The sequence below is a fragment of the Anabrus simplex genome, chromosome 8 (genome assembly GCF_040414725.1).
Source record: "Anabrus simplex isolate iqAnaSimp1 chromosome 8, ASM4041472v1, whole genome shotgun sequence".
In the NCBI taxonomy this organism is placed as follows: Eukaryota; Metazoa; Arthropoda; class Insecta; order Orthoptera; family Tettigoniidae; genus Anabrus; species Anabrus simplex.
In genome coordinates, this window is record NC_090272.1 from 113,548,302 (window position 1) to 113,560,724 (window position 12,423).

A 12,423-nucleotide genomic window follows, 5' to 3' on the forward strand; every position below is an offset into this window, starting at 1 on the left:
CCATCTCCCAAAAATTTCGACCATGCATAACAAATACCAATCACGCCTATACCAACACCTCTCCAACATCATACTCCTTCCTCCTCTCCATACAAACAAACCACAATTTACAAAATTGTAATAAAATCACCTCTCTCCAGCTCCAAAAATTCAATACTCATACCAGACACCAATACAATAATACCCCCTCCCAACTTCCACGAATTCTGCCGTAAATAAACCATCTCAATACCATACCATACATCACCTAATCATACATACTAAGCCTCCAATGCTTCCGACACCATATCTCAGCAATACAACACATACCAACACCTCTCCAAAATCATATTTCTTCCTCCTCTCCATACAAACAAACCAAAATTTACAAAATGACAATAAACTCACCTCTATCCAGCTCCAGAAATTAAATACTTATACCAGACACCAATACAATAATACCACCTCCCAACTCCCACGAAGTCAACCAAAAATAAACCATCTCAGTACCAAACCATACATCACCTAAATACTAAACCTTCAATACTTCCCACACCACATTTCAGCAATACAGCACCAACTCCACATTATATACCACCTCTACTTATATCACCACTTCTCCCACACTACATTCCAACGATATAACACTTTTCCAACACCACATTTACCACCACTCCTCCAACTCCAAATATCACAATAAATATATCACTTCACCATTACCACATCTCAGCCTTCACAAATTATTTACCATCATAACCTAATGAAATTACAATGAATAACCAATACCAGTCACGCATATACCAACACCTTTCCAACATATTTCTTCATCCTATACCACTTCTCCATTACCATATTTATACCACCACTCCTCCAACTCCACATATCAACAATAAATATACCACTTCACCATTGCCACATCTCAGCCTTCACAAATAATTACCATCATAACCTAATAAAATTACAATGAATAACAATTACTAACATATCATAAAACAAACAGACCATGCAATCCTGTCCTAGTGTAATTAGCTGCCACCCGCAGAGGTCCGGATTCGATTCTCGGCTCTGCCACGAAATTTGAAAAGTGGTACGAGGGCTCGAACGGGGTCCACTCAGCATCGGGAGGTCAACTGAGTAGAGGGGGGTTCGATTTCCTCCTGAGCCATCCTGGAAGTGGTTTTCCGTGGTTTCCCACTTCTCCTCCAGGTAAATGTCGGGATGGTACCTAACTTAAGGCCACGGCCAATTCCTTCCCTCTTCCTTGTCTATCGCTTCCAAACTTCCCATTCCCCCACAAGGCCCCTGTTCAGAATAGCAGGTGAGACCACCTGGGCGAGGTACTGGTCACCCTCCCCAATTGTATCCCCCTACCCAGAGTCTGAAGTTCCAGGACACTGCCCTTGAGGCGGCAGAGGTGGGATCCCTCGCTGAGACCGAGGGATTAATCAACCCTGGAGGGTAAACAGATTACGAACGAACGAACGAACAAACAAAACACTGGAAAATGTTAAAGAATTTAAATATCTAGGAAGGACATTTACCAAAGATGGAAGGAGGAGAAGAAAACCAAAAGTAGAATTTTACAAGCCAAATTAGCATTTCACAAAAAGAAACGCTTATTCACTAAAAATTCCATTAATCTTAAAACGAGAAAAAAATTATTGAAGGCGTTTGGAGCATTGCCTTTTATGGTTGCGAAAAAGGAGGTTAAATTATTTTGAACAATGGTGTTATAGAAGAATGCTAAAGATTAGCTGGACAGAAAAATTACGAATACTGAAGTATTTAAGAAGGTGGAGAAAAATTATAGCCGGCCCCGCGTGCCTGCTTCTTACCTGGAGGCCTCGGATTCAATTCCCGCCCAGGTCAGGGACTTTTACCTGGACTTGAGGGCTGGTTCGAGGTCCACTCAGCCTACGTGATTAGAGTTGAGGAGCTATCTAACGGTGAGATAGCGGCCCCGATCTAGAAAGCCAACAATAACGGCCGAGAGGATCCGTCGTGCTGACCACACGACACTTCGTAATCTGTAGGCCTTCGGGCTGAGCAGCGGTCGCTTGGTAGGCCAAGGCCCTTCAAGGGCTGTAGTGCCATGGGATCTGGGCGGGGGTGAGGGGGAAGCAAATTATACCTCGTGGAAAGTATAAAGAAGCTATTTTTTTGCAAGTTGCTTTACGTCGCACCGACACAGATAGGTCTTATGGCGACGATGAGACAGGAAAGGCCTAGGAGTTGGAAGGAAGCGGCCGTGGCCTCAATTAAGGCACAGCCCTAGATTTGCCTTGTGTGAAAATGGGAAACCACGGAAAACCATCTTCAGGGCTGCCGATAGCTCCCAGAATGTAAGCTGCACGTCAGAAAGGGCATCCGGCGTAAAATATGCCATATACATTCATCTCACGTCATCCCCGACGCCGTATCAAAAAACGGGACTAAATGACAGACGAACTACTTAAGGACTAGTTAATGATTAAGAGTGGTCGATATCGGGATGGCCGACTCGTTGGCTGAATGGTCAGCGTACTGGCCTTCGGTTCAGAGGGTCCCGAGTTCGATTTCCGGCCGAGTCGGGGATTTTAATCGCTTCTGATTAATTCTTCTGACTCAGAGACTGGGTGTATTTGTCCGTCTCAACACTCTCCTCATCATATTCAGACAACATACCACACTACGAACTACCACAGAAGCACGCAATAGTGATTACATCCCTCCGTATAGGGTTGGCGCCAGGAAGGGCATCCGGCCGTAAAACATGGCCAAATCCACATATGTATGACCCCACAGGTGTGGCAAAAAGCGGTAGCCAAGTAATAATAGAAAGAAGAAGTGGTCGATATCGGGTTGTTCCATTTCAACCCCCCCCCCCCCCGCGTATCTACTCCACAATAACCAACAACGCTTCCAATATCAGATTCCCAGACTGGTGATGTATACGTATATACCGGGCGAGTTGGTCTCGAAGCTGTGAGTTTGCTTTCGGGAAATAGTGGGTTCGAACCCCACTGCCGGCAGCCCTGAAGATGGTTTTCCGTGGTTTCCCATTTTCACACCAGGCAAATGCTGGAGCTGTACCTTAATTAAGGCCACAGTCGCTTCCTTCCCATTCCTAGATCTTTCCTATCCCATCGTTGCCATAAAACCTATCTATGCTAGTGCGACGAAAAGCAACTTGTAATAAAAAATAAAAAATAAAAAAGTAATCTGTACATAAACTTCGATCCTAAGTCTTTAATCCTCCGTGCAAGATAAATAACACCACTCCCTCAGCTGTAAGTGAAGTTCCCATGATGGGCCAAGAGGTGCTGTAGTGGGAGAGAACCACAGCAGCGCGCTCTGCCAAGACAACGTGATCTATTTGTGAATCGATTGTGTCATAGCGCTAGCTGCAAGCTCTGTGTAAGGAGACTGACAGTTGTGTAAGAAGCGACAGTATAACGAACAAGAGGATTTCAGCAAGGTAAGAAAAGATATTTCATATTTGGTGCCGATGTCGAATCTGTTTTACAGAACATCTTAAACCCCTAGTACTGCCCCAGATTTGTACTAGAAATGACATAGCTGCAGGGCATCACCTCCATGTCTAGCTGGCACGGGTTCTATTCCTGGTGCAGTCGTGAATTTAAATCCTGGTATGCAAGTTGCCAGTTTTGGAGTATTGAGGCTGCCTCGAGCCCAGGTTCGATTCCCGGCTAGTCCAAGAATTATAATTATGCAGTATTGGCTGGAACGCATTCCCCTATCCACCGAGGAGCCGGTCAAGGAAGCCAAGATATACGCTAACGATGTCGTCATGCTGACCATGGAACTCCAATAGCTGCAGGCCATCTGACTTGGCAGCAGTCGTCTTGGCAGGCCAAGGCTCTATTGGGCTCCCGCGCCACAGATTATTTTTGTTTATTGAAGTGAAAGTTGTAATCAAATTATCGAACCCCACCAAATTTCGGAGGTTAAGCAACATTGGATGTGGTTAGGTAATGATGGTGGTAGTGGTGATTATTGTTTTGTTTTTTAAATCTATTTACGTCGCAGCGACGGATAGGAAAGGACTGGGAGTTGGAAGGAAGTGGCCGTAGCCTTAATTAAGGTACAGATCCAGTATTTGCCTGATGTGAAAATGGGAAACCACGGAAAACCTTCTTCAGGGCTGCCGACAGTGGGGTTCGAATCCAATATCTCCCGGATGCAAGCTTACAGTCGCGCGCCCCTACCCGCACGGCCAACTCGCCCGGTGATTATTGTTTTAAGGGGAAGTGGTGGTGGCGGTGGTGGCGGTGGTGGCGGTGGTGGTGGTAGTGGTAGCGGTGGTGCTGATGGCAGTGGTGGTTGTTTTTAGAGGAAGTACAATTGGGCAACCATCCTCTATATAACACTAATTGGAAAGAAAAAAAGCAAAGGGTCCGACACCTCAAAAATAAACGAAGATATTGACCAAATAAAGACACGAGCCACGAAAGGCTTGGAAACCCCAGCCCTCGCAACGTAATAGCGTCGGGGTCGGAAAACAACAATAGTTGCCCAAGGGTGGTCGGATAAGATAGAGGCAAGTAAGCAGCCTGGCACAAGTAAATGGAAGCAACGGCAGGTCTCAGCTAAAGGCCCCGTGGCCACCAAACCACGCTCCCAAGTTAAGAGCCCCTGGCGGCCCTTTTGGTCGCCTCTTACAACAGTCAGTGGATACCGTGTGTATTATTCTACCACCGCCACCCACAGTGGGTTAAAAGAGAAGTACACCTAGTTAAACATCCCGTCTTAGCTCCAATCTAGTGACCGACGCGGTTGCTATGGACGGAACAACTAGTGCGTACGCGCATGGCCTATGGCGCTGACATTTCGTGACGTCACGCACCTACCTGCTACAATAACAACACTGCCCAGTTTTCAAGGCTTACTAGAACATTATCTAACATTGTCTTTCACAGTGCGATCTCCAAGAATATTCTGAAATGCTAGTTGGACTGCAGGGGCAGTTCAAATCAAGGTCTTGCTCCTCAGGTTAACAAAATATGTGCCACTCTATTCTCAGTAAATATTGATTCCGTCCCCTCTCAGTTTCAACTAGGAATTATTGATCTCCAGTGTCACAGGGAGCAGAAGGTCAAATCTAGGAACAAAACGCACTTGGAGAGATCACTACCAAACGTTTCCTCACTCAAGGTTCCCACATTTACGTAACCATACGGCTAAGATATTGTTTCAGTGGTGGCCGGTAACTTCACATGTTGGGGGTGGGGGGACATAGTTTCAGTTACGATAATTTACACTATGGGCAATCATGGGAAAAGTAATTGGGCTGAATTAGAGTTACCTGAAAAATGTTTTACTTAATTAGGGTTAATAATTATTTTTAAAACAATTGTAAACAATTTATGAGAACCACAGTCAGGATTCGGACGACCTAAAAATGTTTTAAAATGATCTATGAAATGGCGGCAAAAATCCAGTAAAATGATCCAAAACTTTAAAAAAGTCATCTAAATTATAAATAAAATTATACAATCAGTTTGCTAATCGAGTTGGTATAGCCTATATTTATGTCAACAACATAAATGTTAACAAACAAATACAAACAGACTGCGTCGTTCTACACTAACCTAAATTTAATGGATACTTAATCTGATTTCTTACTTTGATGAAGATGCACATAAATACCGGTTAACATTTCAGCCCATTGTTTAATACTGCAAATTCAGTTTTTCTTACAAGAATTTATTTTCTGTTAGGTGGTCCATTAAGTCGGGAACATCTGAAGAACAAACCAAACAAAAGGCGAATATTTTTCAATTAGGTAATCGAATGCATGGTTGGTTTAGAGCATACATGAAAACTGTGCACTTAAATTGCGATATAGAGTCTTACCTCATTACACCTTACAATACTGCCATTTCAATTCACAAATTTTGCAGAGAAGAATTTTACCGACGGTAGAAAAAATCCTCCCCAAATTCCGAAATTATTTATTTGAAATGAGCAGTCGTCATCATCATCATCATCTGTTTACCCTCCAGGTTCGGTTTTTCCCTCGGACTCAGCGAGGGATCCCACCTCTACCGCCTCAAGGGCAATGTCCTAGAGCTTCAGACTCTTGGTCGGGGGATACAACTGGGGAGAACGACCAGTACGTCGCCCACGCGGCCTCACCTGCTATGCTGAACAGGGGCTTTGTGGAGGGATGGGAAGATTGGAAGGGATAGGTAAGGAAGAGGGAAGGAAGCGGCCGTGGCCTTAAGTTAGGTACCATCCCGGCATTCGCCTGGAGGAGAAGTGGGGAAACCACGGAAAACCACTTCCAGGATGGCTGAGGTGGGAATCGAACCCACCTCTACTCAGTTGACCTCCCGAGGCTGAGTGGACCCCGTTCCAGCCCTCGTACCACTTTTCAAATTTTCGTGGCAGAGCCGGGAATCGAACCCGGACATCCGGGGGTGGCAGCTAATCACGCTAACCACTACACCACAGAGGCGGACATGAACAGTCGTACTTGGTTTGAATTTCGGCTTTTTAAATATGTACACTACAGACAAAAGTCAGAATCGTTAACAAAAGTTAACTCCACACACATATAGTTACGCTAATAAGACACTTAACCAGACTGACATTACTTGGCCAAATGTAATTTGTCCTGCTACCCTGACTTTCAACATCCCTGCAGGTTGAATGGACATTTTCAAGATGTAACGGGTGAACAAAGTTTCTTTAGTCCCTAGATTGATAAAGCGCTGTGAAGTTTCTCAGGTCTCCGTATTTTTCCTCACTGAAAGTTGCGTTAATATCCAATACCTCACGCGTAAATGCTTGAAAATTCCCAAACATGTAAGAAAATTATTCAAAAAGTATAAAATAGTCTGATAAATTCCATAAAATGACCAAATAATGACGTATAATTTTAGAAAATAACATTAAAATACAAAATGACAAAAAATGACCTAATGAATAAGCATTTCTACAATGTTGCAACTACGATCAGGATTTCTGTACAAATTAGCAATGTCTATTATAAAAGAATTTAAAGATGACATGTCATCAAAATGCTAGCCCTGATAATTACAATTACTTCACAAAACACGAGTCCTTAAGAATTTTTTTTTTTTTTTTTTTTTTTTTTTTTTTTTTTTTTTTTTTTTTTTTTTTTTTTACATCGAGATGGAATGATATAAAACTTTGCAAGGTAAAAGGCATTTGTACTTTCAGCCAAGAGAAATTAAGCGGCTGTAATCACTAAGTAAGACTAAACAAAAGCCGGGCTGAGTGGTTCAGACGCTGTCTAACCCCAACTTGGCAGGTTAGATCCTGGCTCAGTCCGGTGGTATTTGAAGGTGCTCAAATACGACAGCCTCATGTCGGTAGATTTACCGGCACGTAAAAGAACTCCTTCGGGACTAAATTACGGCACCTCGGCGTCTCCGAAGACCGTAAAGGTAGTCAGCGGGACGTAAATCAAATAACATTATTATTATTAAGACTATACAAACTGTCAAAATTATTGCTCCCAAGCAAAAATTTGAATGTCTCATTCGTTTTTTTACCATTATTTTTAGGATAACTATTTCAAAATATTTATTCAAATAAGGGAATTGAAATTTCTTCACCTCTTCTCCGTCACACGTTTATTCCGCCTCCATTCCTGACCACATAACACATGATTATATAAATCTCAACGAGTAACCACAACAAGCTGCCAATAATTGAACGAGTGCGCGTTGTATCCTTGGCATCATACCATTGGCGCGACGCCCTGGGAGTGTTGGGTCACCAAAGTTGCTTTGCTGAACATACATCGATTACTAGAATGTAACGGTTACTAAAATGTAAAGTTTACAATTTTAGTTCAACAAGTAAATTTCTGTCTTTCTTTCTTTCTTTCTTTCTTAATCCGTTTACCCTCCAGGATTGGTTTTTCCGTCGAACTCGGCGAGGGAACCCACCTTTACCGCCTCAAGGGCAGTGTCCTGGACCGTGAGACTTTGGGTCGACGGATACAACTGAGGAGAAGGACCAGTGCCTCGCCCAGCCGGCCTCACCTGCTACTGGAAGGGATAGACAAGGAAAAGGGAAGGAAGCTTCCGTGACCTTAAGTTAGGCACCATCCCGGCGTTTGACTAGAGGAGAAGTGGGAAACCACGGAAGAACCATTTCAAGGATGGCTGAGATGGCAATCGAACCACCTCTACTCAGTTGACCTTCCGAGGCTGAGTGTACCCCTTTCCAGCCCTCGTACCACTTTTCAAATTTCCTGGCAGAGCCGGGAATCGATCCCGGGCCTCCGGATGTGACAGCTAAACACACTAACCACTACACCACAGAAGCGAACCAAGGAGTAAATTACGAGTAAAAATTACACTTTGTGAAAAGTAACAATTACAAGTAAAAATTACTAAAAAGTAATTCATTCCATTCTTGACCCGGCTGAAACTGGAAACAGGCTGTGGATTTTGAATTACTGTTCGAAACTGAAACATGTGACCCACCTACTTGTTGAAAACGATCCATTATATTTTCCTTACTGGCAGCAAATTGATTATTTATATTTATTGTATTTCGTGTGGCTATTTCTAGCCGGGTGCACCCCTTGTAAGGCAAACCCTCCGATGAGGGTGGGCGGCATCTGCCATGTGTAGGTAACTGCGTGTTATTGTGGTGGAGGATAGTGTTATGTGTGGTGTGTGAGTTGCAGGAATGTTGGAGACAGCACAAACACCCAGCCCCCGAGCCACTGGAATTAACCAATGAAGGTTAAAATCTCCGACCCGACCGGGAATCGAACCCGGGACCCTCTGAACTGAAGGCCAGTACGCTGACCGTTCAGCCAACGAGTCGGACAGCAAATTGATTAAAACGCACGAAAGCAACTTTAATTTTAAAAAAAATTATAGCACGTACTTCTGACGTCACACATTTAGCAGAAGAGAATTTTGCCTTCGACAGGGAAGCATTCCTCACACAACTCCTTAACGCAGTTTTTAATTTAACACTTTCACTATCCGCCTATGTGGTGGAGTGTTTAGTGTGGTTAGCTGCCACCTTCGGAGCCCGGGTTCGATTCCCGGCTCTGCCACGAAATTTGAAAAGTGATAGGTCCACTCAACCTCGGAAGGTCACCTGAGTAGAGGGGGGTTCGATTCCTTCCTCAGCCATCCTAGAAGTGGTTTTCCGTGGTTTCCCACTTCTCCTCGAATCAAATGCCGGGATGATACCTAACTTAAGGGCACAGCCGCTTCCTTCCCTCTTCCTTGTCTATTCCTTCCAATCTTCCCATCCCCATCCAAGACCCCTGTTCAACATAGCAGGTGAGTATGCCTGGGCGAGGTACTGGTCCTCCTCCTCAGTTTTATCCCCCGACCCAAAGTCCCTCACTCCAGGACAATGCCCTTCAGGCGGTAGAGGTGGGATCCTTCGCTGAGTCCGAACCCTGGAGGGTAAAGATATTAAGAAAGAAAGAACACTGTCACTACAGTTCTTTTAGGTGTATCTATCACTGTATATGCAACTCTGAATAGTATTTACTTCCATACGCTGGACGTACTCGGTTGCGGCTTGAGGCGCTCGGTCGCCTTCGATTTTTCTACCCTGTTTATAGGTTTACTTTAACCTATTTAAATATTTTGCATTTGTTCGATTCTTTTTGTCTAATTATTTCTTTTTTCCCATTTGCAATAGGCTTCAACCATCTTTTAGAAAGAGTAATGAGAAGTTAGTTTTAGACTGAGTTGGTAGAAGATCAATTTATCTTTAAAAGAAATGTAGAAACACGTAAAGCAATCTTAGAGGATCGAACAGGCCTACGTACATGGCATTAGTTGATCGAGAAAAGCCATGTTGATAGGACCAAGCTGAAGGTGATCCGGATCAGATACCGATAAAGAAGGATTAACTACAATCTGTACCAAAATCAGTCTGCAGTGATAAGAATTGAGGGCTATGGAAAAGAAACGGCAATCCAGATGGGAGTGAGGGGAGGCTGCAGTTTTCTCACCTCCTTTTCAATGCATGTAAAGAGTAGGCGCTAAAGTAAATCAAAGAGGAATTTGGGGAGGGAATTACATTTTCTTAGAATTGGCTTTACGTCGCACCGAAACAGATAGGTCTTATGGTGGCCATGGGAAAGGCCTAGGAGTTGGAAGGAAGCGGCCGTGGCCTTGAGTCCACCCAAACAACTTTCAAGGAGAGGTGGTGGAATAATGAACAACCACCTAATCCGCTATTTCGTGGCGAAATTCGAAGTCGAAGCGTGCGGCAAAATTAGTAGAACTCCGGACCGCGGCGTAATAGCAAGTACCACGAGGTTGTGTTCTTAGTCTACGCAATATTTGTGAGAAAACTTGACTAGGCGAGTGAAACATTTTGAAATATTTCTGAACTTAGTGATTTTTTAAAATATATCACTGTTGTTGTTGTTGTTGTCGTCGGGTCGTCAGTCTATAGACTGGTTTTATGCAGCCCTCCTACCCACCCTACCTTGTGCTAACCTTTTCAGTTTTATATAACTACCACATCCTACATCTACTCTAATCTGTTTGTCATACTCATTCCTTGGTCTACCTCTGCAGTATCGTCTACACTTCCCTCAAAAATCCACTTAAGTCCTGGATGTCTTAAGATGTGTCCTATCTCTTCTTCCGGTTAAATTTAGCCAAAAAATGGGAAACCACAGAAAACCATCTTCCAGACTGCCGACAGTGGGATTCGAACCATTATATCCCGGATGTATTACAATTCAATTACAATTCAAGGAGAGGTAATCGAAATTCTGAGATTTGTAGATGATATTATGATTTTATCTGAGACTGCAGAAGATCTCGATAAACTGCTGAATGGTATGGACACAATCTTGAAGAATAAGTACAAGATGAAAATACAATAGTCTAATATACAAAGCCGAAACAAGACTAATGGAGTGCAGCCGAGCGAAGCCAGGTGGTACAGAAAATGTTAAATTAAGGAATGAAGTATTAAATGAAATACATTAATATTGTTACTTGGGTAGTGGAATAATTAACGATGGCAGAAGTAAAGAGGACATGAAATGCAGACTAGTACAAGCAAGGAAGGTCTTTCTTGGCAAGAACTTTGCTCACTTCAAACACTGATATAGGAATTAGAAATACTGATGAAGACTTTCGCCTGGCGCGTCGCGTTGTATGGAAGTGAAACATGGACGATAACTAGCTCAGAAAGAAAGAGAATAGTATATTGAAATGTGGTGTTACAGCAAAATGCTGAAGTTGAGATAGGTAGATCAAGTCACGAATGACGAGTTACTGAATTGAATTGCTTAAAAGAGAATAATTTGGCTAAATTTGACCGGAAGAAGAGATAGAATGATAGGACACGTCTTAAGACATCCAGGATTAGGTGGTTGTTCATTATTCCACCACCTCTCCTTGAAAGTTGTTTGGCTGGACTCTTTGGACCTTCCTCTTTTCAAGACAGAGTCTTATATTTTTGCTAGCTTTAATAGTTTTGAAATTATTGGGAGAAATCTGCTATACACTTGTTTCGGGTACAGAGGGACCCAGTATTGGAACAAAATTATGGAGGTATTCTACGTGAAAAGCTTTAAAAGCTTAGGGTTAGCTGTCCCTAAAATAGATAGTCAAGATAAGTAGCATTAATGTCACAGTTCTCACTGCTTAAGCTGGCGATTACAGTTTATCAACTTATCTTTGTATTACTAGGCAATGCCTACGGAAGTCTCACCAACCATCATGGACACGAAGGCGTTCGTGCAGCAAGTGCTGAATAAGATGGAGAATACTGGTGATTTCGAGCGACGAGTGTGGGACAGTTTCTGGCGAGCGGTCCTCGAGCACATTTTAGAAGGAGGACAGGGACCAATTGGAACTGTACCAGAGATAATTCCTATCGTACGGAAACTACTGCAAAGACGCCAGAACCAGTAAGTACAGTGTTGTCTGTTATTAATAATCGCGGTGGAGTCAGGGATTTGAACCACATATCTGGACGGCACCATGATTTTGAGCCATTTCAACATCATCAGAAAAATTTTCTTTCCCCACCTTGAAGGGATGGAGCGGGCCACCTAGACGGTTACGCCCTCTTTCTGGTCAAGATATGCGAGCTTTTTGGGGAGATTTGAATGAGCCACATACTACTACCGGTACTACTACTACTACTACTACTACTACTACTAAATTTTCCCATTCCGTCTCTGAAGAGAACGGCGATTCTCAGGCCAGGGAGATGTGATACGATGAAGGAGATATTCGGATAAGGTGAAAGGGGTGGCGGCCATAGCCTATACTAGGAACTGTCCGGCATTCGCCTTAGTGTAGGAGAATGGGAAACCACGGAAAACCATTCTCAGGACAGCCGACGGTGGGGAACAGCGCCTCACCGTCTTCCGAATGAAGGGGCGTAGAACCACGGTAGAGCCGCGACCACCCTTCCTCTGCTCGGTTGGCCGGTCGGAGTGCAGAGCTGTCGGAC

At 43.6% G+C, this 12,423-nt stretch overlaps 1 protein-coding gene across 2 annotated transcripts in view; it reads left to right on the forward strand.

Moving 5' to 3' along the window:
* Positions 1-3,315: 3,315 nt before the first annotated feature.
* The window catches only part of LOC136879179 (uncharacterized), a 96,935-nt gene continuing 87,827 nt past the window's right edge, over positions 3,316-12,423 (forward strand). For both annotated transcript variants that reach the window (XM_067152949.2, XM_067152950.2), the window contains exons 1-2: positions 3,316-3,436; positions 11,652-11,872. In XM_067152949.2, the coding sequence (XP_067009050.2) occupies positions 11,655-11,872 (218 nt within the window). In that variant the 5' untranslated portion in view covers positions 3,316-3,436; positions 11,652-11,654. The remainder of the gene's footprint in view (positions 3,437-11,651; positions 11,873-12,423) is intronic.